At 40.6% G+C, this 25,658-nt stretch overlaps 2 protein-coding genes across 2 annotated transcripts in view; both read right to left on the bottom strand.

Annotated features, from left to right (window-relative positions):
- aatkb (apoptosis-associated tyrosine kinase b) overlaps positions 1 to 10,190 on the bottom strand; it is a 54,803-nt gene extending 44,613 nt beyond the window's left edge. Inside the window, exon 1 of the mRNA XM_055042529.1 lies at positions 9,667 to 10,190. Within this exon, the coding sequence (XP_054898504.1) occupies positions 9,667 to 9,745 (79 nt within the window). The 5' untranslated portion in view covers positions 9,746 to 10,190. The remainder of the gene's footprint in view (positions 1 to 9,666) is intronic.
- Positions 10,191 to 19,074: 8,884 nt separating this feature from the next.
- LOC129367898 (gastrula zinc finger protein XlCGF57.1-like) lies at positions 19,075 to 25,371 on the bottom strand. The gene is made up of 2 exons (XM_055042570.1): positions 25,100 to 25,371; positions 19,075 to 22,165 (listed from the first exon to the last, which is right to left on the bottom strand). The coding sequence occupies exons 1-2, from the start codon at positions 25,218 to 25,220 to the stop codon at positions 20,874 to 20,876; spliced, it is 1,413 nt and encodes a 470-aa protein (XP_054898545.1). The 5' UTR covers positions 25,221 to 25,371; the 3' UTR covers positions 19,075 to 20,873.
- Positions 25,372 to 25,658: the final 287 nt, after the last annotated feature.

The raw sequence follows: 25,658 nt of genomic DNA, 5'->3' as shown, positions 1-25,658 counted from the left end.
TGGGACATAAAGTGCAGCTGTACTGACAGCATCCATGATGAAGAAGATTAAAACAGAAGAGCCTCATCATCTGGTTTCTTATTTAAATATCAGAGTTCAAAAATGCTTGTACACACCACACTTTTATCACAAATTTGGGCAAAGCACACCCCAGGTTCACCTTCTACTCCCTGTAATGGGACTACTTTGTCTTAGTCCATCAAATAAAATCCCAATAAAACAAACTGAAGTCCCTTGTAACATGATAAAGTGTGAAAAAATTGTGTCACACATTTGCACGATCACACCAAGCATCCTGCCAACAGTTTCACATCCCTCAGTGGGGGGCAGTTCATGACAAACGAGATGCAAAAAAATATCCCAGCAACAGTCAGGAAGAAAAAAAATAAATCCGTTGTAAAAATGAAGGCCAGACTTTAGATCTTTACGTTAAATTTTGAGGAGGGAAATTTAGTTTTTCTCCTTGGGAAGATGAAAAAAAGTGATGCTCTGCAATTTTGATGCATGTAATGAAGAAATAGAAATAATAATTCAGGTTCTTTCGTGTTTGTGGCGAAGCTGAACAGGGTCAGTGTTCATCAACACCAGGCTGTTATAAAGTGATAACCATGAGGCTCCAAGTTAGAAAACAACCACAGCATGTAGCATTTAAACGGGAGCTCCTTCTGGTATGCATAAGTGAATTCCTCAGAGTCCGTTTACGCAGCTGAAAGTGGAACAAGCTGCGATCTGATCCCGTCATCGTGACATCCAAGAGCGGATTTAGACGTGACTGAGGTCTGATTGAAAATCAATGCTTCAAGAAGACATGTTTTTATAACGGATGTGAGGAAAGGTTGCATTGTAAGCATCCTGCTGCCGATAACAGGACACAATTGTCTTTATCCAGAGTAAACTAGATGATGAAAATTAACCAGATGCACATTTGAGACATTCCAATAATTCCCTCCACAGCTGAGTGGAAAACAGAGCTAACTCAAACGAATTAACACTTTTCATAAACAGTTGGGTAAACCATGAGTTACTAACATCCTGCAATTGGTGAGCAAAAGAAAAGAAACGTTTTTCAACGGGGAAAAAAAAAAAAAACTCATCAGAGCAGCAGTTTTCCTCCACAGATCGTTGACGTGTTTTTACAGCAGCAACACACCCCGAACTCTCCCATCGCCTCTCACTGCGTACGCCCGTCCCCGCTCTCCCCGAGGAATAAAACTCTCATTAGAGCTGCCATGTATTTAGTCAACATCACAACAATGTGTGTGATCAAACATGACTTTCAGTGAGAGATCTAACAGGCCCCATCAGGAGATGCAGAGACGGATAAGGAGGCCTGGGGACGGAGCGGAGATCTGAGCAGGTGACGGTTGTCGGACCCCATCATCTGTCCCATTAGTCAAGCCCACAACAGGCCAAGATGGAGGCTGAGGGATAATATGAAGCTCTGCAAGGATTCCGCAGTAAGAAATAATCTGTGTTAAAAAAAAATCCACAGAATGATTCGGAGTAAAAAAAAAAAAAAAAAAAAGAAGAAGCAAAAGACAAACTCCCACAGTTTATAAAAATCATCATCATCAGAACGAATTCAGCTTTACTGGTGCATCCATTCTGGTTTGAAACTGCAGGCGGGATTATCTGTAATGTTTACATGGCCTGGAGAAGTGTTGGGACGTTTAAATGCTTTTCTAACATCTCCTGCGCTCAAAGCGGCAAATAACCACAACGCATAAAAATATGCATCAATTCAAACTTGTGTTTAACGCTCTGGGTCTCTTGTTTGTCTTTGTAGCAAACCATCTCTTGTTTGTCTTTGTAGCAAACCATCTCCATAAATATTGGAGACACGTAATAGCAAAGCCAAAATCTCACATGTGATTTAATTCTGTTACTGTTTAAAACATTTTCCACAAAAGATAAATTTTGTTTTATCTCTTTCTGATCCAGGAGGGCCTTCACGTCGCCAATCATGCAATTTTCCTGGAACTGTGAGTTGTTTCTCTGCCATTAGCACATCTAACAGCACACGAACGAGGTTGACTGACAGCGATAAGACCCACCTCCTAGTTCTGATTGGTTGTTTTTGACCGAGAGTGGTGTATTTTTTGCAGAATCATCTCACAGATTATTCGTCTTTCATTAAACTGTCACATCATAATGACAGTTTTCAACAAGTACAAACTGTAAATATGTAACTTTCTTTCAAAATAAAATGTACATACTGTAGCTTTAAGAGGTCCTTTACTGGAACTTAGAACCATGAGTCTAAGTCCTAATAAACAGTCCCACCCCATAATCCAACCTCTTGATACAAATTCAGTCAGGCAATTCCCACGGAGTTATCAGACAGAGAGCCATGATTTGTCTCCACTGCTCCAACAGCGGTGTCTTATTTGAGATGTCATTGTACACGGAGATGACCTTCCTGTTGCCTCCTGGGTAACGTGGTTCCAGTCCTGAACTTCTGGCCTCCCACTGTCGTCAGCCGAACTGGTGTTTAACAGGTGATTCCGGCTCGGTGAAATCCTCACCAAACCTTCGTGCAGCACAATATCTTCAATTGACAGACACATACGCAGCGTCTCAGTCAATGGGAGCTTAGACCTCCCGCCCACGCCCCTCGTTTCATTTACAGTCAGACCGTCTGCCATGGAGCATCTCTGCAGGCCTCTGAGTCCTCCCTGCAGCAGTGTCACAGGTGACTCTGTCCTCCACACAGCAGAGCAAACAACAGAACATCGGAGCATCTCTCCTTCATCAGGTGTGCCTCTGTGTCTCTCCTTTTCCTCCTCACTCTGGATTCTGATGTGCAGAGTCTGACTGCAGAGGGGTAAATTAATGAGTTTGTGATCTGCTCCCGTTTATCACATCATAATGTAGCTCGGAAAGCTAATAGCTAAACAATACACAGCACAGTTTTGCTTCTGATTAGTTGTGATGTTGTAGCCTCCGCCCACGAGTTTGGTTTTTAGCCGAAGATTGTGGATTGATTTGCATAAAAGCAACCTCGCAGAAGGATTACCACCCAACCTGAGTGGTATTTAAAACACTCTCCATCTATTTGGTGGTATAAACAGTTTATCTGTCGATGAGTGAATACTCCAACTACTGCAGAACATTTTCAGCTTCTAGAATGTTCCAGTTTCCAGTGACCTTCCCACCAATTTCCTTTTAATCTGGACTCCATCTTTGGAAGACAAATAAAGCCTCTGATACAGAACGGAAGGTTAAGATCAGCTGCGGCTCACAAGCTCTTAAACAGTTTGAGTGTTTTCACGGCTGAGCTAATTGGTTCTTTTAACACCACATATGGTTCATTTTCTCCCTTCGAATGTAAAACAGCAAGTGCGCCGTTGTGTGACTGTAATTCAACCTCGATTTGACGCATCTCCAATGTTTTCTGCTGCACGTTTGAGCCAAACGTCCTGCCGTAGTCAGGTCCGCCTTGCTTTGCTGGATGAAGTAAAGTACGAGTACGTAGGTACGCATCTCTTTCACAAATGCTTTCAAGACATCTCAAAATCATTCGTTTTGTGACAGTTTTGACATCGTTCAACTCTACTTGCTCAGCACCTATAATCTGCGTTTGGTTCTCCCACCCCGACCACATCTAACCATCAAACAGACTTCAGCGTTCTCATGCGGTTTGTGGCGAAAAGGTTTCGGTTCGCTTAGAGCTTCCTCTGTGTCAAAAGAAGCCAAGCCACCGGAAAAAGTCAATGTTGACAAACTCACCCAGTGGTTGGGACCAAGGTGAACAAACCATAGGCGTGAAAGGTTTCGGTTGGTTTTGTCTCTCGGTGTAAAAAGCCACTGCGGTAGGTGCCAAATGGAGGGAAGATATTTGCAATCGGAAAAGGAAAAAAAAGTTTGAACTGTTCGGTATTGAATTAATAATGAAATGAAAAGATGAACGCAATTGGCCTGGATTCGTCTTAATCAGATTGTTTCCGTTTTCAGTGCTCCCGGTGTTCTTTAATTTGTGACACAAGCAGATAAAAAGGAAAATGAACTTTCTAAACCCGTCGTGCTGACTTGTCTCAGATGTTGGAGTCCTTGTGCGTGCAGAGACAGAGAACATGTCGTTCATATAAGACATCACCACTCTCATCCAAAAGCAGCTGTTCACGTGTGTTTGGCTTACTTTGAATGAATGGTAATATCATTTAAAGCACTCCACACCAAAGCAATACAATGTCATCACGTCAGAAAAAGATACCCCGTTGTCTTTTGCTTCTTCTTTTTCACTTTTAATTCCGCATGAAGTTATAGTGAAACAAGTCATTATTTGATTTTCAATTATTTTAAAGCGATGACAAAAATAGACCCCTGTTAGTTTTGGTTTTAGTTTCAGTTAGTTAGATTAGAGTTTTTGTTAGACTTGGCTCATGTGGCTCGAACTGGTTGAAAATGCTGGAAAATAGTTTTGATTTAAATCGAATTGAGCAGCAAACAGATAATCCTAGATACCTTGCAACATTACGGCCTCTTCACAGAGAAGGTTGGTTGTTTTCCTGCCTCACTTCTCTCAGGGTCATTTTCTGCTACGGATGAGTGAAAACAAACGCAGAATTTGGCATTTTGTTTTTTGTCGCTGCGGTTGCATGGAGCTCAGACCCAGCCATGATTTATGTATGCTTTCCCACCCCTCGTCTGCGCAGCGAAAAGACCGCGGCAGGAAAAGCACGGAATTTGTGTCAAAATTGGAATTACTCAACAGGTGTGTGTGTGTGTGTGTGTGTGTGTGTGTGTGTGTGTGTGTGTGTGTGTGTGTGTGTGTGTGTATGTGTGTGTGTGTGTGTGGAAAGCCACAGCTGATTTCAATGTGAAGAGGAAAAAAGAACAAAACTTTTGAAACAGGTTGAGTCATTGACTGAACCCTGAATGAGGCTTTTATCTGAAATAATGGTGACACAGTGACTCAGAGAGAATACTGAAGCGTCTCATTTTCGCTCTAAAAATGAACTTCCACAAAGTTGACGTCCCGCTGTGCACTGAAACCAAAGAGAGCTTCTAACAAATAGCAGCTCTTACATAAATAAAAAGTCGCTTTAGAGAAAATCTAAATCAATCCTGATTAAAAGAAAACCAAAAACTTCTAATTCAGATTTTATGCATCAGTGCTATTGTTGCAAAACCAGCCCAAACCATCAAACCATCACCCCACCACCACCATGCCACCATGCCTGAGTCCAAGGTCGTTGCTGATGTTTTTCCTTCCAGGAATTGTCTTGATTTATTCCAGTTTGAAACCAGACCCATTGGTTTCGAACCAATGGATCTCATCTTTTCCTATCTGGTAACCACACTGATAATGACCCGATTTTGTCGACACATTTAATCAGCAGCTCCCAAATTCCCTTTAAAGTCTGATTGAAATAAATGGTGTAATTTGTTTTTCCAGACAAAGTTTTCTGTTGATTTAGCTTCGTAATATTTAAAAAATGTGGAATCTGCTTCTCCAGAACTAAAACAGGGTGGGTTTTTTTCACATTCAATAAATCCTCCTTGAAGGTTTTTTTTTTTTTTTTTTTTTGAAAGTGTAAGTACAGCAGGAAGTTTACATTGTAGACCACAGCATGAAACGGCATGGAAAGAAGACTGCTTATTAAATATGAAAATAGGATCAAGAGATTATTTTTGTTTTGGTGCCTGAATGAAGTTCCCCTACATCATAGTTTAATTTGTGCAAAGGTTGAGAGAATTGACTTTCATTGCCTCCAAAACTATATTTATTGTTGTACGTTATGGGATGATTATTCGTCTGAGGTCTTGCAAACACATGAGAGGCTGCCTGTAAAAGCAGCAGCCATTCATTCACCAGCAAAACAGCAGCTCAGAGGAACAAAAACAACAACAAAAAAGGACAACTTCTGTCGGCTGCGCTCCTTTCATCTCCACAGATAAGGACGGAGGTTTGCAACAGAAGCGTTCAGACGACAGCCAATCCCTGCAAACCGTTCAAATCCAATTTACGCCCAGAGCTTTTTGTCCTTCAATTCAGCAGGTTGCCAGGAGCAAAAAGCTCGTTCTGCCGTTCAATCAAAGCATCTGCACCGACTCCACCTACAACCCACACCGTCACGTGAGATCGTTTTTCTGCTGCGTGAAGGTCAAAGGTCAACGCGGACACCTCGTTCTGCCAGATCTGCATTCCCTCCACTCCGAGTTTCTCCTCAACCCACACTCCAGTCTAGAACGATGAGGCTCTGATCACCTTTGAAACGTACAAACTTCTGCTTCTCCTGATTCTAGGCGACATAATCAGAGAGCTGCTGTGCGAGCGGCCAGGAGTCCACAGAGCGATGAGAAACGGACAACCTGAGGTCTGGGAAAGCAGCCAGCACTGCCAGTAAAAATCATCCTACAGATACAAGCCAAGCCCTTCAGAGGGTTGTGATGTCATCGTCATGCTCCCCACGGAGCGTTTAGAACAGCCCAGAAAGTCCAGAATATTCCCCGGTTCAGATTACCTTTCGCTTGGGTCGTTACTGAAATCTAATGCCCATTTCTGGACTCCGCTTGCATTCTGTTTATTCCCTCGGCTCCTCATTTGAAGGGTCAACAAGCATGCAACAGATTACAGCAACACATAAATAAATATTTTATTTCTTTGGCTTTGTTTTTAAAAGTTCCCACTTTCTGATCAGACAGAGCAAAGATGGGACTCTCAGACCAATTTCTGTGTTTACGTTGTTTTATAACAGCTGCATTTCCGTTGACCATAAAATTACACAAAGTTCAAAATGAAAATAAATTTGCTTAACGGAAACAATTTCCCAAAAATGTTTACATAAAATGTTTTTGTGCCTGTATCAAAATTAATGCCTTTTGCTAAAATTTAATGGAAACACTTTTTTGTGGTTGCTCAACATGAGTCATGATCAACAGCCAGATATTACAATTAGTAGAAAAGACAAAGAAGGCAACAATAAGTGGCAGGAGTTTGATGGTACTGCATCTTTTCATTTGACTTATTGCAAGAATAAACTTGTGTTTCCTCGATTTTAGTGGAATATTAAAGTTTTGCACATGTTTGTAACGGAAACGCAGCTGCAGAGGAATGTGGAAGAAGATGCTCTGGCCAGAAATGGTAAGAACTGAACCTAGAAGCTGGTCAGAGATACTGCAGAATAGTTTAGATTGAATCATAGTCATGTGTCAGAATGGTCTAGTCAAAGTCCAGATTTAAATCCAATCAAGAACATGTGCCAGAACTTAAAAACTGATCTACACAGATGCTCTCTGTCCAATCTGACTGAGTTTGAGACATTTTGCCAACAAAACCCCCCCAAAAAACATAGTTCTATTAGCAAAAGGAAACGTATCATTTTCTTTTCCTTTTGTGCTCTGCTTTCTGTAGAGAGGCCAGGGAGGTTTTGGCTTGTAACGGGACATGATGTGGAAAAGTTCAAGAGACGTAGATACTTTTACAAGGCACTGGATGTCTTGAGTTTTATGTGGGTTGTTTTCTGAGCTGTCAGAAAACAACGTGATGGCCGCACTGCAACCACTAATCCTGCTTTACTGAATCAACATCAAGCCAATGTTTCTCCACCAATCAAAAATCCCGAGGGGGACTAGAACAGTAAAAGTAAGACATTTTCCTCGACGTTTCCAAAACTCCAGAATCTTTGACATCATCCAAATTAACCAAACTTAAGCGTCTCATATTCGCCACGGAAAAAAAAACGGCGCTTTCTGCTCCTCCACCCGCTCCCTGACAACAGCCGAGAAGAACAAGACAAGAACAAGTGGCAGCATGTTACAGGAGCGCCTGTCGGATGCAGACTGACAGCAGCACAAACACGGAGCTGACATGGTGGAAGATCTTTCTGTCTGGAGTTAGGAGACGACTTGACTCACCAAACAGAAGCAGAAAAGGATCAAATCAGCGTGAAACTGACTCATTTTGGTTCAGCTGAGGCTGCTTATTGTGCAAGGAGCTCATGGCAACGTATCAGAACCACGAGCTCTACTTTTTAAAGATTTGATTATGAATCTAACTGGAATCAGATTTCTGTTCAATTAAAGCTGCCTACCAGACTTCCTGTGAGTCAACAAACTCACTGTTGATGTGGTCGCTCGCTTTCGGCGCTACATGCTCAGCTTTCTGCTATTTTACTGCAAACTGCTATTTAATCAAGATAAAACAGACACTCTCTCAAAAACCAGTGTCTTTCTCAAAAACCGTGCCTCTGATGACATCACATAAGGCAACTGATCAGAGATCGTTTGCCTTGTTGTCTCTGATCATAGCGATCAACAGTTGGATCAAAACTCTTGAGTTGTACATGAGATTTTTGGAAATTTGGCTAAGTTATGCCTCTTCATGCTTTAGTTTGTGAAGAGGAGCTGAAGGACCGGACTGACTTCACTGTCAACGGTTTAATAAAGACCAACCCCAGTCAAGTTGTTATCAAAACCACCATATTCAGTTCATTAGTTTCCCAAAAATCCCAGTTTTTCTGCTGAATATTTTATTTCTTCGGCTTTGATTGCAAGGTGGAAAAAGTCTCAAAAATATTCATCTTCTTGGCAGATTTACAGTTAAACTAATCTTTTAACCCATCCAATACTGATTTTTTTTTTCCTCTTAATGGAAGCAATATTTACATTTTGGAGTGGCTCAACTGGTGTCCCGACATAAATATGAATCGGCGGAGGGAGCTAAACATTAGGGTGATGGCAAGGAGGCGTTTCAACCTCAACACCAAAGATTAATGGTGCAAAGTGACATATGCAAACACGCAATGCTGGATCTTTTTACGTCATCACGTCAACCGTGATGCTACCGCAGCTATGTGGAAACCTGTCAAAAATGAACCTGTCCAGCATAATGTTTAGTGATGTCATCAACCCAGACACACACCCTTTTCAAAATTCATCTTTTTTTGTGTGTGTTCTTGAGGAGGTAATCTATACTTCAACATCCCGCTGTGTTTTTACGGTCAGTACATGGTCATTTGTTAGCAGACCTCTGGATTGGATCTTTAAATTTACTGTTTCTCAGGAGACAGAATAAGGAGGGGAAGGTTTTCTTTTCCTGTCAGCTGCTGCTGCTGCTGCATCTGATGAGACTTTAAAAAGCTGCGGTGGAGTGGAAGATTTCTGCTACCAGGCCCGTTTTAGAAAAGCACTGAGATTATGAAAGTGGTAGCCTACTGTTAAAAGAGAAGAGGGCATCTTTTCACATGATGAGGCGGGAGGGAACAAAACAGCGAGGAGGAAGTGAAAGTGGAAATCTGCTTATCCAGGACCCTTTTAGTCACCAGAAAGCCCACCTTTGAGTTTCCATCCACATCATAAGGTCATCATTTTTCTGCTTATTCCAACAGATTCTGCCTTCCCTCCGTCCCTCAGCTCTAATTGGGAGTCCTCCTTCACCTTCCTCCGCCTCCTCGTTCACCTTTGACCTCCATCTGCACCTGAGCTGCTCTGATCTCTGAACCAGAGGGTCTTTAACTCACATCCGATCAAACACGGTCAGGAGGAGAACATGCAGCAGCACCAGCAAAGCGCAAGCATTACATCACTCCTGCCATCTCAAAACACAATCATAAAAAATTAAAAAAATAAAATAGGTGGAGGGCATTTTTCTTCTTCTTCTTTTCTGAGAAACAACCTGCTCTGATTATATCAATAGGAACACGGTGGCATCAGTGGACTCACCTGGGTTGAAATGCGAGCTGAGGGCGCAGCCGGGGACGAACAGCGCCGAGCACAAGGCGGCCAGGAGCGCCAGCAGCATCTTCCCAGCTGGAGCTGCAGAACCAGCAAGAAACACCGCGGGACTCAGAGGACAGGAAAACCGGAGATCAGAGCTTCATTTCTGCCGTGGCCCGGCTGTGACTCCGCAACACGTCGCCTCATCTCTCCCACCCCCCCAAAAAAGATATGTCTATTTAAACCAGCTGATCTGAATCTCCTCCATCCTCCCCTCCTTTCCGTTCTTCTCCCGAGTAACTTGGTTCGGATGAAGGCGAGGAGTTCAGCCTGACAGCAGCTCCTCTCCCCACAGCTCCACCTGGAAGTTGTCCCACCGACCCACGGCTCCGACCCGCGGGGGGTGTTGGTCACGTGGACGCCGCGGCGATTGATAGAAATCAATTAGAAGTTAAAAGAGGAGCGCGGTTTGCGTTCGAGCCGCCGGTGCTGTCCGAGGTGCTGACAGCAAGAGCGCCATCTTGCTCCGTAATGCGCCCCGAATGAGATTTCTGGAGCGGTTTTTTTTTTTTTTTTTCGTGTCTGTAGGGAGGAGGGGAGGGAGGCGTTGGAGGCTGTGCGGCCCGAGCATCCTCTGCTGACTGAAATATTCAGCACAGAGAGGAGAAAATGTGGAGGAAGGGACTATTTTTAATGCTGCACAGAGATGTTTGCAACCTGCAGGCTGAAGAAGAAGCAGCTGCTGCATCTTCAGCAGGAAGTCTGAACCTCATCTTCTTTTTACTGCAGCTAGGAGTCTGTCTGCTGATGTTGGATATGTGGAAGAATAAAAAAAAATGATCATGAAGATAATTCCTCATGAGCAAACTGTAGGTATCACCAAAGGGCCAAACGTGATTATAATCCTGCTGTTTGTTCATACGTGCTGGATGGAGCCCCCTCCCCCACCTGGCAACATTCCTCCACAGCCTCTTGTTCCCTTCAGTCTGGGTTCTTGGCAATGAATCCACTCAACTTTTCTTTGTGCATCTTACAGGCTTATCATGGCGTCTGATTGTTCTGCAACAGAGATGTCACACGCTGAACCACTAATCCAGCGTTAGTCAGATCCTCCGGTGTTTCTCTCTTCCTCTCTCCCTCTGCACCGCTTCTTGTTTCTTGGTGCTGTGTAATGCAACATATATTATTAAAAGACATGATCTTTCTCAGCGCTGCCAACAATACAAACAGAGCGACATCTGAAAGAAACAAACACAAAGCCTTGTGGGGGACCCGATATCTGACCGCAGCAGAAACGCGTCTCTCTTTAAAAGTCTTTAAGATGATCTCTGCTGAACAGCTCAGCTTTCAAAACTCAATATTTTGTGAAGCGGAGTTCAGTCACAGAATAACACATTCTGCCTGTTGTGAAACATGGTGGTGGCAGGATCATGCTGCGGGGAGATTTTTCTTCAGCAGCGACAAGGAAGCTGGTAACCGTAGGAGAATACAGCACACTTTACTCATTTTTCTATGTAAAGAATTGAAACAAACATCTACGATTATCCTTCCACTTATGAACTACTTTGTGTAACATAAAATTCAAATAGTCTATATTAAGTTTATAGCCAAAATATAAAATGTTCAGCTACAAAAAATCTCTAATAAAATACAACGTGGTAACTGTTTTGTTTGCCATCTTAAAAATGGACGCCAGAATAAAAAACAAAACTTCCTGGCAGACGACGTCGTTTTGCACAAATGCTGCACCGTATCGTCACAAACCCCATTTTCCTCTAAAATCAGATCAAACTGTTTGTCATTACTGTGACTTCAACTTGGACATCTATTTTTTAGGCAGTGTGCAGAGATGAACACATGACAGTAAAACATGTCCAGAATAACAAACTTTCAGCTTTTAGTCTTACAGTGTCAGGGTTTTCCCCAGTGTATTCTAAGCCTGGCGGGCCACCAGGCTTTACTTGCATCCCCACCAGGCTAAGCAATGTTTATTTATGCATTTATTTTAGATTCTTTTTTTTTCATGTTTGCCTTTTTTGACACCCTGTAGTTGGTGTTTAGGTGTTAAGAATGTCTTCCAGTAATACACAATCACCCAAAGAATATTAAAAAAAAAAAAATTGTCACCTTTAAATATTTTTAAATTGGCTAAATCTGAAATTCCCTTTGAGCATGAATGACATCACATTTTCTATCCCTTCACATCTTCTCTAATCACAGTAAATGAGATGGAGGAAAAACATGAAAACCATTTTTCAGATGTTTCTACTTTCAATTAGATTTAAAGCTGCAGTCTTTAATTCAGACTGAATGTTCCAGCGCCAACAGAGGAGCCTTCTTCCTGCAGAGACAGAGAATCCCGAGGGACCTCTGCTGATGGTTCCCATCTTTGTTTTTACAGATTGGACAGGGCTGTCGGACTTAAAAATTTCCTACTGCTCTTCTTCCTCCTCGTTGTCTTTAAAACTCTCATTCCTCTCTCTGAAACAGTGAGTCGCACGTCTGCCGTTTCCGTGGAAACAAAACGAAGAGGATGAGATTGGTTCTCGGCAGAGCAGAAAGAGCTTCCCTTTCAGCTCCCATCTTACGTCAAATCTGACAGGCGTTATGCAAGCCTGTACCTTTACTTCCATTTACATCAGAACTACGCTTTGTGCACATACAGATGCTTCTGTTTTCTCTGCATTTTCGTCGTGAGAAAAATCAGAAAACTGGAGAAAACCCAGGCCAGCTCAAACCTCAAATCTGTATGTCTCCTGGGAGAGATTAGGATCCAGAGCGTTGAGTACCCTCTGTTATTAGTCCAGCTTGTTCTGCAAACCAACGCGGAATCCAGCTTTCACTCTGACTCACAGCATCAGTCCCGAAACCAATGTGTTCGACGGTTCTTCCACTTGGTGCTGATTATAAAATCGCTGTAATTCAGACTGCGGCTCACATGCAGCGGTCCCAAACTGTGGCGCTTGCAGGTCACAGCTTCACTCCGTGAACCGCATTCCCATAAAAACACAGAGGAGATTATGAGGCCTCAGCCTTGCATGTAATCTGTGACATTTAGAACAGAGTCCGACTTTTGTTTTCTGCCTGTAAGCCAACGCTGGCCTCATAAAACAATAATCGGGAGGAGATGAACACCGTGTGCTCGTTCTTCGAAAACTTTTAACAGTTTGGTAGAAGTCAAGGAATCACCTTACTTGCTGTGTTGATCTCAGCAAAACCGAAGCAAGTGGAAAGAACCAGAAGGAAGAGAAAGTGTCTCTTCTCAAGCAAATCGGATACAAATGTAAGCAAACCTTATAGAAAAGGATGTGCAGAAATGCATCATTCTTCAGCTACTGCATGCAGTAGGAATAATAAAAAAAAAAAAAAACCAGAGAAATCAAAGCATCTGCAATTCACTTTATTTTCCTAAGGTGTTAATGATTCATCTTTGTCTACATACTACAGTTTTATCTTTTGTGTTCTTCTGGAATTAAAGAGGATGAATTATTAGCATACTAGCATCAATAACAATACCACAAATTATTGTAATTTATGTCACGACAGATTAATTCATGACTGCAGCTCTCACATCAGCACAGGAGCAACAAAACCTAAGAGATCAATTAGGGAGTGTAAATATTTATCTGTGTCCATCTGTACAAGAATTACCTGCAGGAATGAATGAAATCCACAGGGAGGAGTGAAGTGAATAAATCCCAGACGAACAGCAGGGATCTCTGCAGAGACACTGGAGTTGAGGATCAGACCAACTGCTGGAAAAAAAATTTGAATAAATATTTGTTCATTCCCCCCCCCCCCCCCCTCCCCCTCCCACCCTCCCCCTCCCTATGGATCTTGTTTCTCCAACAAAGCTGAAAAGTTTGTAAGAGTCAGAATCAACATGGTTTTGGATGCATACAAGGTAACAAACACAAGTCAGTCACTTCACCGGATCTGTTTTTAATATTTTAGGTTCACCTGCCATTCATCATCTGCAATCCTTTATTCATTCTTCTTCCACTTCTCGCTTTTAAAGCAACAGCTTGGTGTGCATTACTGCCCCCTACTGGAATGGAGTGTGAATCGGGATGCTAAATATATTTTACACAGATTTATGAACTAAATTAAATAAAACTATACAAAACAAACCAACAAAAAAAACTTGTTTTTTTTTCATCAAATGGTGAAATAAGAGTAAAGTGGTGTCTGAAATTCTTCTTTTATGAGTAATAAATAACTAAGGATGCACTACTGCCCCTAGCCAGACTTTGTAGGTACTACATAATCTCTCGCTGCTGGTTTTCTAAGAGATTTCTCAATTTATTTATAAAGCACCAAAAAGCAAGTAATTTAATCAATCCAGTTCTTACCAGTACAGCTTAGGCATATAGTTACATTCAGATAGATTGAAGTTCTGAGCCACGGTGTCCATTTTGTGAATCTCTCCCAAACTCTTCGATGGTATTTGCCCTCATAATAGCCTGGTGAACCCTGTTACTGGTGCACCTTTTTCTACCACATTTTATTTTCTTCCACTCAACAGTTTTATGATTTGGCTGGATACACAAATTCAGTGAACTGCCAGATTCTTCAGTAATGACCTTTTGTGGATTGGCCTTCCAGTGGATGGAGTCCTTGAAAGTGAAAACCAAGTCACAGTGTTTCAGTTGTTCAATACGGAGACTTGGAGACGACGGTCGCATTTCTGAACAGTGTTTCTGGGCCCAGACAGGAGGGGAATAAATTTTCACTTTGACTTAAAAATAAATAAATAAATAAAACAATCAGAAAAAGTGAGGAAAACCACACATTTTAATTTATAGACTGAACCTTAACCGTAGAAATGGGAACAAATGATCACAAGTGCAAATTAAATATCTCCATTGTTGCATCGGAAAACAGCTTTGCTTGTTCTTATATGTCTAGAAATAACACTTCTCCCGACCTGCAATGTGCCCATTCACAGCACTAATGTGTGTGTCTGTTAAAATGTGACGCTTCGTCTGAATGAGGCTTTATGGAGTCAATTTCAATTAGGCCTCAACACTCGCCAGACGAATCTTTCATCATCCGATTCGAGGATCTTAACAGGATTAATTATTCCTTCTCTCATGCCAGAGGTTTTACTCGAAGCGCTGTGGGAGTGACGCGAACGGAGAAAAGGCGTCTCTTCCCAGTAGAGAAAGGAAGTGTTCATTCTTTGCTGTCGCAGCAAGTAAAATATGTTCAGCAGTTTGTCGGGACGTTCTGATAGTAAAGGTTTGAAGTGGCTCCCTCCCTCTTCTAAAGCAATTCTCTGGTTTTCATGCGTGACGAGTGACAACCAAGAACTCCCTGCATCCTCTCATCATGTCAGTCTTTGCCTCCTGACGCTTCTTAAACTGAAATACATTTTTCAAATCACCTGCACACAACTGAATATTACAATTAACTCCACAAACACAAGGTCAAAAAGACATTTAAGAAAATGCAACCACTAATTACTGATTAATTTGCTTGTGAACTACAGTACAGAAACATTCACAGGGATTTAAACAGATCACAAGATTTTTTTATGCCCCACATAAACTAAACCTGAACACATGACTGATTTATTGAATTTCTAGTCTAAAAATTATTTCTAAAAAGGTAGAGGTCTGGGAGTTGGACTGGTCAAGGGTTCTGGCTCCAAACTCTGCACAAGCAGTCCAACAAGCTGCTAGTTGTTCTTCTAAAAATAATGAATAGTGCCGCATTCGATGGCACAGTTAAAAGAAACTCTGACAAACATCAAAGCGAGCCTCACAGCTGGCGCTGCCAGTCCAATCACCGACTCTGTGATGATCTCTGCTGAACACGCAGCTGCTCAGAAGGTTCTTTATGTTTAAAACAGAGGTGAACCCAAAGACCCGACTCCATGTCCACTGACACCAGGAGGTCAGTGAGCAACAAAAACCTAATTACCAGCACAGAGTCTTTCATGCATCCGATCTGGTCTACGTCATTTCTGACTCTCCATGAAGGAGTTCGAGCTCATTCTGAATAAACTGCTGTTCTCCCTCTACATTAAGAAACTATTGAAGCAAGAAGAAAAAAATTTGACTTGAAAACTCCCTTTAGAAGTTAGAACAAAATTTAAGAGGTAATTCGCCAACAAACCAACCAATTTCCAATGGGTTTTTTCACCCAAAGACAAAACTTACTTTAGCGCCTCGTTGTGCTGTTTTATTAATTTATATTGCACCAAAACAAATGCTAATTTAATGTTGATGGATTTTACAGAATAGCAGAAAAATGGGTTTGTCCTTCTCGCCGACCTAGGAAATAAAGACGGCAATGTTGGGGGAAAAAACTAACTTTGAGAATCTACAGAATGAATCGCAGATGTTTCCCACCTTAAAAAGCGATACACTGACCTCGTGACCTCGACAAGACTGATTTCAGTTCATAAATCAGGGACCGGTTTTGTGGTCAGACCTCCACGGAAACGTCGTCGAAGGTCACTGAAAGGACTCCAGTATGTTTCTAAACCTGCAGACAGATGATCAGAAAGGTGAGGGGGGTTTTTTCTGCAGGACTTGTCAAAAAAAAAAAAAACTTACAGTCTTTAGAAATGTCCTCATCAGATAACTGAGATAGCTAAGCTGTGTGTATATAAGACGATTGCACATAAAACCGTTTTACATACATCAGATCTGGTTCAGAGGCCTGGCAGAGCTGCAGTGTTTCTGGCTGAATGTGATTTTACTCCCAGATTTGTATATTTTAACAGCTCTAAAGGCTACAACAGTCATGACCGCTAGCATGCAGTTTCATTAGATTTTAAACACAATGTGCACAAGTTCAGTTTCTTTATCACAGCTAAAATAAGAATCATTATAGAAAGTAATTTCTGCTTACAGCTAGCAAGCAGAGTTTTGTTTGTTCTTAAAGGGATATCAAAACACTTAAGTTCAGTTTTGACAAGAAAACACAATAACTCAAAAAAAAAAAAAAGGGAGCTGACCTAAGAATCAGGTTCCACCGTCTTCACTTATTGATGAAGCCTTGCAGAAAGGACGTTACAGCGTAGAAAGTTTCTGAAAAGTTTTCACTGCAGGAAAAAAAACAGCAGATAAAGAATGAGTAAGATAAGCAATACACTTTTAGGTTTAACCTCGCGCAGAGGTCATTGTCCTGGTCCATTTGTAGAGCCGTCCAGATTTCAGGTTTTAATCGAATCTCCTTGGAAGAGCTTGGATCTGTTCGGTAGCAGCGGATATGTTGGATGCAGGAAAACACCACGCTCTGCAGAGGTGGTAACAATTTCCAATAAGTCAGGAGTTTCTTGTTTTCCACCACAAAGCTGACTAGTGAAGGTGGTAAATAAGCTTCTCCTCAGAGCTGCAGGCTTTACTATGATCTGTACAACTCTGTGCTAATAAGAAAATCTGCTCACTTGTACTGATGAAAGAGGGTACTGAAGGGTGAACGACAGAGTTAGGCTGAGGGGAGGAAAGTGACGAAACAAGTGATGGAAGCGGAGCAACATCTTTATTAGCTGGATTTTGAAAGTAGTTTACAACACAATACTCAATCCATGTCCATTCACCGTTCATCATCTCTGCCTGCAGAGACTCCTGGAGTTCCTGCAGCGAGTCCAAAAGGATGCGTCCTCCGAGATCACAGCTGAAGAGTGATCTGCTCTGCAGCATGACTGACCACTCCACCAGCCTGCATTGATCTAGAGCCAAAGATGACTAACCAAGCAGACATTTCTTAGGGTTTCATTCAAAGCTGAGATGGAAATAGGCCAGTGGCTGCGTTTAAATTAACAATAAAACTGAGCAAACTCAATTAGAAAAACTAATTCACTCAAAAGAAACACGTGCGATTTTAATTGTGAAACACTGCAGTCGCAGAATTGTCACAAACGACTGCAGAGAATCGGCATTTGCTCCTCTCTGTGCATTCTCAGTAGTCAGAGCGCTCTACATTTGGTCACATTAGTCTCATTAATGACTCATTTAATGTCAACAACGAAGCCATTCTCTCTGATTATTAAAATTAGATCAGCTTACTAGCTTCTTGATAAAAGTTAGGATGATTAAACAACCCCCTGAGTTTCAAACTGCAGTTTAATATTTCAGAAAACTGCTAATAAACTAAATTAGAACTGATTTCAGTCATGAGTGCAATTTTAGTAACATTTACATTAATATGTATTAAAAGATTGTCACATTCACATTGAAGGTTTCTGTGAAAGTTAAGAATCTACATTGAAAGAACGTTTATTGTTAATGTGGAAAATATAGCAGACAGTTAACCTGTGTCACCTCAGAGGAAAGCTAATGCGAGTTTTCTGTGACTCGACTGCTTTACTCACGACTTCACAAAGGCAGTAAATTGAAGATGAAACATATTTGTTAAAAACCTTGGTAAAAATAGAAAGAACACATTCATCGCACTTTGTGTTGAATACAATTATCAATGCTGACGGGTTGTTATACATAATAATGTGGAAGAATCACCGCAGCCCAAAAAATAACACATCTTCCAGCTGATTGTAAAGCAGTGGCCTTTCAAATCAGCCTGATTGAACCATCAGTGATTAACAATTCAGATGAACAATATTTTGCTTCGGGAGAGCTTGATCTCTGTGTATTTTACTTTAACAAACCTGGTAAAAAAAAAAAAAATTGTTAAAAAAAAAATAGCAGAACTACTAAGTGTTAGAGCTCCATCTGCTGGGTCACTGGACAAAGTAGTGTGAACTGCGCAAAGTGATAAGAGAATGCATTTCAAGTTTGAACAGAATTATGTTTGCAAACCTGATATGAAATTAAATTAGTCCTCTGAAAGGCACATTATTTTCCCCAAATAGCTGCTTGATGCTATGATCAAACTCAAACCGTTTTGTAATCTCGTTGAGCTATTAAATTTGCAAAGTCTGGCTCTAATCCTAGTGACTCGCATGACTTGAGTTTGAATCTGCTGTGAAACCTGAGGGCTTAGAAATCATGGTACATGATGTCATGTTTCTAATAATGCAGTGTCAAGTCAGGCACATCAATTACACGGTTCAGATAAAATACATCAAAATCCTTAAAGAGGTTATACTGCCATTATTTTAAATAAAACCACATGTAGTCAGAAATGTTGACGTTCCAGGTGTTTAACGAGTGTGTATGCTGGGTTACCAGAGTCCGAGGAGAGGAGCAGATTCCCCTGAGCCGGACTAGGAGGAGTTGTAGATTAGATGATGAACGCCATCTTTGCTCTACACTGAAGTTAGCCTCGCCTTGTTCAGAACTGGAGCCGACTTCTTCACAAGCTTGTGGATTTTACCAAGCCTGGTGACAGAGTTTACTAGCAGAGCTGCTTAAGTCTAAAAGAGCAACACAGAAAACATCTGCAGCAAAGGAGAAACATGCATCTCTTCTAAAAAAAAAAATGGAGGACAGAGAAAAGGACTTCACTTCATTGGTTTAGCACCAATACACACTTTAATGTAGGTTTTATGCTGTGACAGTATTTCATTAACTGTTGGAATATTTCAATTCTGTAAATACTGATGATGATTACAAACATGAAATAAAAGCTGAACTAAAACTGCTTCACTGCCAGTCAGGGTTCTGATGTCAGAAAACAGGTTATAGTTTATTAAAATTGTTTTATGATCAAAACAGACATTAAAGATCTCTGGAATAATCAAGAAAAGTCTAAAGAGCTTGTCCAATAAATACACTGTCAATCTGCTGTAACCCATGTTTTCTCAAGCAGAAGAAAAAAAGAGCTCACAGAAGCTTTAGGACAGTACATACATTTAAATACACTGTATTTTTCATAAATAACAAAAATAATGTGATCCTATTTGACTTATCTGAAAGACATTATTCAAATCAAAGAAACATTAAATGATAGTTGTCTGAATTACCCTTCCCATCATGGACCAACCAAGCAATGTCACATCAAGCAAAACCTGATTACATAAACTAATGTAGTGATTCATTTACTCAACTTGGAGACAAAACCAGCAGAGCAGCTGAGAGTCGATGCCAATGAAAAAAGGTTCTCCAAATTCAGTTATAAATGAGATTCTACAACAATATAATAATATATAATAACCATCTTGATATCAAATCTTACTAACCCATTACTAAGGGCACAGATACTTACTGCTCTTTGAGGGAGACTCAATGATCGCTCATATTTCTACACCTAACTAAATTAGTGTTTAAACGCATTAATGGTTTCATTTGTTTTGCCTTTTCATTCTTGGTCATGAAATAACTTGATAGAATCCCGCCTTTACAACACACCCTCAGCATTAACTGCTGGATGCTCTGAGAGGTCTGCTACCAACACATAAGACACATTAAAAAAGAGAACACATTGAAGCGGGACATAAAGACGACCAGGGCAGACCGGGATGTCCAAATCAGTTTTCAAAATGGCTCCTGTTGGGACCCGTTTTGGGACATCCTAGCCCCACAAGGACTGCACAGCATTCAAGGATTCAAGGAACTCATTGCAGCAAATGAGTCAGAGTATTAAATCTGCTTCCATATGCATCAAAGACATCTAATTATTATGTGCATAAGTAGTGTATATTGCTGTATATTAATAGGGGGATTTAGATGTAGTCAGCACAGCTGTCATATCTTATATTTCAAGAGAAAGCAGCAGATCACATCGTTTACAGTTAGCAAACATGCACAATAATTCAGGTTCTGGAGCCATGTTATTGTCCACAATGGCTCATGGACTTTCAAAGTCATGTGCTGGCTCACATAAATGTGGATGAACATCTTGTAGGAGGAATGTTTTTCTCTGTTGGAAGGCCATTCAGAATCCACGCGATCCAAAGATGTTCAGCAACAAAAGCAAAACAATAACCCTAAGCCTACCTTAGCTCAGATGTCGGCCCTTACAACCCCATATGGCACTAGGTCACTTAGAAGAGCACGTATCCAAGTAAATTATTGAAATCCTGTGAAAAATGTATTTATATTCTTGTTTTCTGTTTCTTAAATAAGTTTTGTCATAAGTTTTGAAAAGAAGGTGGACGTCTAGCCAGTTACTTTTAAAGAGGCTTACAGAGACCCACTCAGTTAATTCCATCTGCAATCATCTGTTTATTGGTTTTATGATGCATGTTTGGCCCTTCCTTACTTTGTGGTCAGAACAACTGACACCAGAGTTAAATCAATGTACCTGGGAAATGAAATGTATGTTATATTAATATAGACACTGCTTGAGCAGGAACGCTATTATATGAAGTGTAAAGGCATGTGTTGGTCCAAACTTTTCTGTTGGAGGAATTCTTCACCACAGACAGGGCAACCAAAGGGTTGCCCTCCCATATGTACGTTGATGTGTGAATCTAGATGAGTTTTTCGGGAGAAACTTTTCCCACAGAAGTCACAACTATAAGGCTTCTCGCCTGTATGGATCACCATGTGTGTATCTAGGTATGTTTTACGGTTAAATCTTTTGCCGCAAACTTCACAGCCAAAAGGCCTTTCTTCACTGTGTGTGGTCATGTGACCTCTAAGGTGTGTTCTACGTTTGTAACTTTTACCACAAATCTCGCAGCTATGTGGTTTCTCTCCAGTGTGGACCACTTTGTGTGCCTTAAGATTTGTCTGCCGGTTAAACTTTTTACCACAAATATCACAACTAAACGGCTGTTCTCCTCCGTGAACTATCATATGCGTTCGCAAATTATTCTGATGCCTTGCCGTTTTACCGCAGATAGTACAAACATAGGGCTTCTCCCCAGTGTGGATTCTCATATGCGTCTTCAGATTGTGCTGATGCTTGAATCCTTTACCACAAACTTCACAAACAAATGGCTGCTCCTCAGAGTGGACTCTCATATGTTTCTTCACGTCGTGCTGGTGCTTAAATCTTTTTCCACAAACATCACAAACAAACGGCTGCTCTCCTGTGTGGACTCTGATGTGAGATTTAAGACTAAACTGATCTCTGAATGTTTTGCCACATTCATCGCAGCTGAAGTTTTTCTTTCCTGTGTGGACCTTGGTCTGTGAATTTGGATTAGGCATTGTTTCAGAAACTTTGATATTAGCTCCACAGGCTCCCTTCCAACGACTTTCTTTCTCTGTCAAAGGTTGCTGCCAGTAGTCATAACCATCATCTTCACTGACATCAGTCTCAGAGGATTCTGCAGCTTTTCTTTCTGAACCTAATTTGAAATTATTTGGACCAGGCTTCCAGACAAGTTCCAGTTGTCCACAATCTCCGTCAGTTTCGGTTTTGATCCATTTGACGGAGCTGGTGGTTGGACGCTCTACCTCTCTGGAGTCTAAAGTTTGACTTTCATGAAGCTGGGAGGACTCCGATTCCTCTTCATTATCATCTTCACTCTTCACAACAATATTAAGCGGAAAGTTGATGTACTCAGTCTCGAGCTGCTCTCCTTCCTGACTAATCCAACTTTCCTCAAGTTCTTCCTTTATGAAGGGGCGGTCCGGGTTCTGCTCGTCCAAACTGGGGCTCCAGGGAACCTCTTCTTTATTCAGTGGATGATGGTTGACATCTGAAGATAGCAAACACCAAAATATAAGAACGTTATAAAATTTCAGCATTTAAATGGCACCTGTAGTGCTTTAAGGCAACTCAATAGAAAAACTTTGAACAAAATGAGAAAATAAAGACAAGAAATGCTCGTGGTGATTAGTGTTTCAGAGAGGAATTACACAAACGAAACAAGATTTTTATGAACATGTGGTAAAGCAACAAACGCTTAAGACTATTCAAGCCTGAACTATTGTCCTGTTCTAGAATTACTGGGAATCTATCGTAAAATGTAGGGATGATCAAGTATTTGCTGTGGCTGATTGGAGAATAGCTTAATGTCCACATATCAGCACTGCTCATTTACAATTGTGTCATTAAAATTTTGTTAAACTTCCACCATTACCAACTCAGTGAATTTCTTGCTATATTTAGTGACATTTCAGACAAAGAAAATGGAATCGGCCAAAATCGGAATCGGCAGGTCAGGCTTTGTAAAAATTAGTGATCAGCAATAGGTCAGAAAATCGGTACATCCCTAATGTGAAGCTACTGCTTGCTGCTGCTAGCTTAAATGCTAAATACCGTAGAAACTAAGACCCATATAAACATTTACATCAACTCAAGTAATTACAAACTACTTCCTACAACAAAATTTGGACTATATTGTAGACAATATGCTTCTAAGCATAAAATATATTACAAGTTGTGCTCCGCCCAACCAAAAGGCTGAAGAAGCGCATTGCTAAACACGTGCTAATGCCATAACTTCCGGTTTCCAAAAATAAGCTAAACATACATTGTTGTTTTATGTTGTAGATTCTGCACACCTACATAATCCATGGTGAAGCATGGACAGTTGTCATAATTGAATTTTATACACAATACACAATTAGTCAGCGTAAAACTACAAAAGGAAAACACAGCATATCAATAAACTTAAAAACCATGTGAAGCTAATGCGTGTTACCGCGAGCCTACATGTTAAGTCTACTAATACCTCAGATGCATGTAATCAACTTAAATTGCTATAAACTTCGACGTCTTGCAGTACAGCCAGGTGTGTGTTACAGCAGCATACTGTTACATATTAAATAATTTTTTTTACTAATTTACAAGCTGTAGTCCGCCAAACGAAAACACTGCAAATAATCCATAGAACCGCACCGATAAACAGGAAGTGTTATGCCGTCACTTCCGGATTCCAAAATTAAACGGATTATACAACGTTATTGCTTGATAGATAAGCCTTCCCAATGATGAATAGCTTCCATTACTGAACTTTTTGTAAAACTACAAATGAAAAATACAGCACATCAGAGTGTTGAAATGAAGCTAATCATTCCACTAGCCTAAATGTTAATTCTGATGACTGCTCGTTTGAGCAACATTTGCATCAGCTCAAATGACCATAAACAACTTCGTAGAATACAGTTAGGTGTATAATGTAACTACACGCTTCTACATGTTAAACATTTTACAAACAGGCAAAGCTGACCATCCACAGAACTTCCTTTGCTAAAATGGAATGCCTTGACTTACGGTTTTCAAAATAAAACCAAACATACAACTTCAACTACATAAAATATTGTATTAATTTAACCACAATGGTTCTTAAGTAGCTAGAATATGTCGCATACATATTTTTTATCCTCTTTATTGTTTTATTCTACATTTGCTTGCTGAAAACATGACTCAATTCAATCAATTTGTTTTGAATCTGTAATATAAATACATTTTATACTTCAATATTATAGAGACAGGTTCTGAGTTTATAGATTAACAAGCTTTAGTGCAAAAATTGTGAATCAAGCCGGACAGACACCAACTTCGCAACAGGAAGGTGGAAGGAGGCTGTAGCGTAATGTGGTGAGGGGGTTTTGCAGTAATAGGGACTCATTTACTTCATCACACAGATTACATCGTTAGAAAAGAGGATGATGTTACATCCTCCTTTGTGAAAATATTGAATGAACGTCTCAAGATGTCAGTTTGTAACTTAAAGCTTGGACACCATTGAATCTTCCAAATGAACGATAGCCTTACCCATACTGAAAATGTAGTTACAAAGAGGCTCAAAGACAACAAAGTCAATGTTTTGAAATGGGCTCACAACATCCTGTAGAGAAAAGGTTGCCTCCAAGAGGAAGGGACTGGCATTTCAGCAAACTGTTCTTCACAAGCTTCTCACAATAAGCAAAATATTTGTCTAATTTAATGTCAATGTGGGTGAGTTTTATAGGGTTGGGTTTCTGGTTGTTGTTTTTTTAAAAAGAAAACCTTGTATAAAAATTTCTGGTTTCCTTTGGATCTAACTTATGCTCCAGTATGAGATCCTGACAGTCTGCTTACAATATGTAAACATACCATTAACACATTAATTACACTCAGAAAAGCAACAATGATTCACAGGAACCTTTCATGTTATTCAAAGCTTTATTATGTTATTTTAACCGTGAAATCTCCATAAATGCATGCATGATTATTCAAGAACTATGTTATTTTTCACTTACACACAATACTGAGTTTATTTGAAAGATATTTAATTAGTTGTTGTTGTTGTTAAATGCTGGAAGAAGAAAAAAAAATCAGAACATCGTCCAGAAATAATGCATAGATAAATAATTATATAGGATCGTGCTTGGTAAAAAAAAAAAAAGGAATGGCTGATTTGTAGACGGTTTAAAATACATGTTGGACAGTGAAGCTTCATCCCAAACCAGATAACTACAGAGCTGCGCCAAGCTAACAGTAAACTAAAACATTTGACGTTCATCCAAGACCTGGTGACAATCCAGTTATACTGAAATAACAGCCGAGATCATGTATGATCGCAAAAGGAATGACTCGGTTATTGACGGAGCATAAACTGTTTGCATCTCTATCCCAGTTTGACAGCCTCAGAGCTACTGCAAGCTAACAGTAGAAAGCTCCTGATGAAACAGCGGCGTTTTACCTGCGGATTCGTTTGTGCAAACGTCCTGCGGCTGGTGATCTCCGAGCTGTTTCATCCGCACTTTGTTCTCCAACGCCAGACTTTCGATGCTGCTCTTATTAACATAATCCACTTCCTTCATGCTGTCTTTTTTTTCTCCTTACAAAAGGCTCGGCGATTCGGGCCTCCACCGAACCCAGCACCGACTCGATCCAGATTCAACATCCGCCCACATTATTTCAGTCAGCCTGAACCTCTGGAAGTTCTGCAGGAGACCGACCAACAGACACGGTTCCCTCAAACGTTTTTTGTTGTTGTTGTTGTTGTTTTTTTTTCTTTTAAATAAATGATGGATAATTGTTTAATTGTTCTGTTTTTTGAACAGGCACTCATCCAGACAACTTTTTCTCGTGTCACCATGGTAATCACATTCTTCTCCGTCTCCCAGACTACCGCGTTGACTTATTGGAAACGACGCGTCTGCGCCTCCACCATATTATGAGTGGCAAGATGCACATCCAGCCACTTTAGGTACCTGTCAGCGGTCATTCCAGGGTTTTTTCCTCTTATAATAATTATT

Source organism: Poeciliopsis prolifica, unplaced genomic scaffold (genome assembly GCF_027474105.1).
Source record: "Poeciliopsis prolifica strain line A6 unplaced genomic scaffold, Auburn_PproV2 SCAFFOLD018, whole genome shotgun sequence".
Lineage (NCBI taxonomy): Eukaryota > Metazoa > Chordata > Actinopteri > Cyprinodontiformes > Poeciliidae > Poeciliopsis > Poeciliopsis prolifica.
The sequence above is the reverse complement of the archived record's forward strand: the minus strand, read 5'-3'. Positions and strand labels throughout refer to the sequence as shown.

Coding starts and splice junctions, on each gene's coding strand:
- LOC129367898 (XM_055042570.1), bottom strand. CDS start 25,220: ATGAAGGAAGTGGATTATGTTAATAAGAGCAGCATCGAAAGTCTGGCG. Junction 22,166..25,099: donor TTGCACAAACGAATCCGCAG/GTAAAACGCCGC, acceptor TGCTATCTTCAG/ATGTCAACCATCATCCACTG.